Consider the following 2,693-nt stretch of genomic DNA (forward strand, 5'->3'; position numbering starts at 1 on the left):
AGCTCCCTGTGCCCGGGCAGCTCTGGGCAGGGCAGCCTGGGAGGCTGGCAATGAGCCCACTCTCCTGACTCTGGGAAAGGCAGGAGCCACTTTGTGTGCCCGGGATCCCTCTGCTCTCAGCAGTGTCTCCTGGCTGCCCAGGGTAACACAGGAGTGGATCTCAGAAAGGTGCAAGTGCAGGGCAGCTGGAACAGGAGAGAGGGACAGAGCAGCTCTCCTCAGTCTGCACTAAGCCTCAGACAAACCTCCTGCCTCCCTGGACTCTCTGTTCTCCCCAGGTGCAGCAGAATCCCTCGTTCTGCCTTCTGTTATCCCCATCCCTTCACCCAGGCAGTTCTGCAGCCTAACAGGAAGATTCTTTATCCAAGCCTGAACACCAGGACTGGGCCCTGCTCTCACTGTTCCCCTGCACTGACTGGGGGTCAGGGCTGACTCCCAGGTGTCCTGCAGGCCAAGGTCCGGCTCCTCAAACAGCATTGGCCAGCAGCAATCAGAGCTCCAGCAACAAAGGTGAAGGAAGATCTCCTAGACATACATAAGGGGGAGGTGCTTAATGGAAAGAAAGAGGCTACAACGAAGAGTTTTGATTTTTCTGTGAAAAATTTCCCCTCCATTGCCCTGTCTTTCCTCCTTCTGTACGTTGAAATGTGCAGACACAGCAAATGTTCAACCGCAGCTCCATCAGGCACTTCCTCCTGCTGGCATTGGCAGACACGCGGAAGCTGCAGCTCCTGCACTTCTGCCTCTTGCTGGGCATCTCCCTGGCTGCCCTCCTGGGCAACGGCCTCATCATCAGCGCCGTAGCCTGCGGCCACCACCTGCACACACCCATGTTCTTCTTCCTGCTCAACCTGGCCCTCAGCGACCTGGGCTCCATCTGCACCACTGTCCCCAAAGCCATGCACAATTCCCTCTGGGACACCAGCACCATCTCCTTCTCAGGATGTGCTGCACAGCTCTTTTTCTTTCTGTTCTTCATCTCAGCAGAGTTTTCCCTCCTGACCGTCATGTGCTATGACCGCTACGTGTCCATCTGCAAACCCCTGCACTACGGGACCCTCCTGGGCAGCAGAGCTTGTGCCCACATGGCAGCAGCTGCCTGGGCCAGTGCCTTTCTCACTGCTCTGCTGCAAACAGCCAATACATTTTCCCTGCCCCTGTGCCATGGCAATGCCCTGGGCCAGTTCTTCTGTGAGGTTCCCCAGATCCTCAAGCTCTCCTGCTCACACTCCACCTTCAGAAAAATTTGGATTTCATTGGTTGCTGTCATTTTAGCTTTTGGTTGTTTTGTGTTCATTGTTTTCTCCTATGCGCAGATCTTCAGGGCTGTGCTGAGGATCCCCTCTGAGCAGGGACGGCACAAAGCCTTTTCCACCTGCCTCCCCCACCTGGCCGTGGTCTCCCTGTTCCTCAGCACTGCCACATTTGCCTACGTGAAGCCGCCCTCCATCTCCTCCCCATCCCTGGATCTGGCCCTGTCAGTTCTGTACTCAGTGGTGCCTCCAGCCCTGAACCCCCTCATCTACAGCCTGAGGAACCAGGAGCTCAAGGCTGCGGTGTGGACACTGATGAATAGACGGTTACAGAAACATTAAGCTTCAGACCAGTTTCTGCAAATCTTATGTATTAAAAGTCATCTTTGATACCACTTGGGTTTGTTTGTTGATATGTTCCTGTCTTTCGGTTTAGCGTTTTATTATTTACAACAAAGGAAGGTCAGTGTTTGTGCCATTTCTCATTTTGTTCCTCTCAACGTTTACGGTGGCCTCAGACTGTGTCAATGAGATGCTGCACTCTCAGTGGCTTCAGACAGAATGAAGGCTCTCTGAGCAGAGTTTTCACCAGAGTTCCCCCTTCTGTTCCCTTCTCTGGAGCTGCAGCAGCAATGTCTGTGAGCAGAGCTGGGGCAGATCAGGGCTGGCACAGCAACTGTGCCCAGCAGCAGCAGCACTTGGTGTTGCCAGTGCTGCTGCCGTGGCCCTGCCCCGCTGCCCTGGTGGCCCTGGTGTTGCTGCTGGGCCTGAGTGCTCTCGGGGCCGGGCACAGCCCTGGGGGTGGCAGTGCCGGGGCTGCAGCAGGGACAGGCCATGGGCACTGCTGGGGCAGCGCTGACGCCTCAGGCCAGGGCCTGGGGGCTCCAGGCTCCTTGCCCAGGCTCTCTCAAGAACACGCCCAGGCCAATGCTCAGCACAGAAAAGCCCTGTGAGCAGCCCCAGGGTGGCCGTGGGCAGGCTGGGGGCAAACAGCATGGTTGGGGCTCTGCAAGGGCCCTGGGGCAGACAGAAAGGAGCAGCAGAGAAGAGGCTGATCCATCCCCAGTGCGCTGCACAGCCCAGGGCAGCGTCCCAGAGCGTCCTGATGGAGCTGCCAACAACATCCCCCCTCTGCAGCCCTGGCCTCTGCCCCAGCTCACACAGGTGCCCCATCCTTGCAGGCACAGACACGGCAGCACTGGCTCAGCAGCCCCTGTTTGCACTGCACAGAGCAGAGGGAGCACCCCCATGCTGTTGGTGTGGGGACATGAACCTGAGGGAGCACAAATGCCATCAGCCCCTGGGGCCAGCAAGGGCTGGGGGACACCAGGGAAACCACTCAGGTTTGTCCTGGCCTCTGCAGTCAGGCAGAAAGTTTGTTCCCATCAGCTGGGAGTTTCCTGTCTCACTGCAGACGCTGTTGCTCAGAGCCAGGGCTGC

The 2,693-nt window shown here is 57.5% G+C and overlaps 1 protein-coding gene across 1 annotated transcript; it reads left to right on the forward strand.

Moving 5' to 3' along the window:
* Nucleotides 1-1,043: 1,043 nt before the first annotated feature.
* Nucleotides 1,044-1,818, forward strand: LOC134434268 (olfactory receptor 14J1-like; the record flags this gene model as incomplete). Its single annotated transcript, XM_063182947.1, has 2 exons — nt 1,044-1,505; nt 1,801-1,818. Coding segments are annotated over 2 exons (480 nt in total), but the record flags the coding sequence as incomplete, so codon positions are not given.
* Between the last annotated feature and the right edge of the window lie 875 nt (nt 1,819-2,693).

This window comes from Melospiza melodia, unplaced genomic scaffold, assembly GCF_035770615.1.
Source record: "Melospiza melodia melodia isolate bMelMel2 unplaced genomic scaffold, bMelMel2.pri scaffold_34, whole genome shotgun sequence".
Lineage (NCBI taxonomy): Eukaryota > Metazoa > Chordata > Aves > Passeriformes > Passerellidae > Melospiza > Melospiza melodia.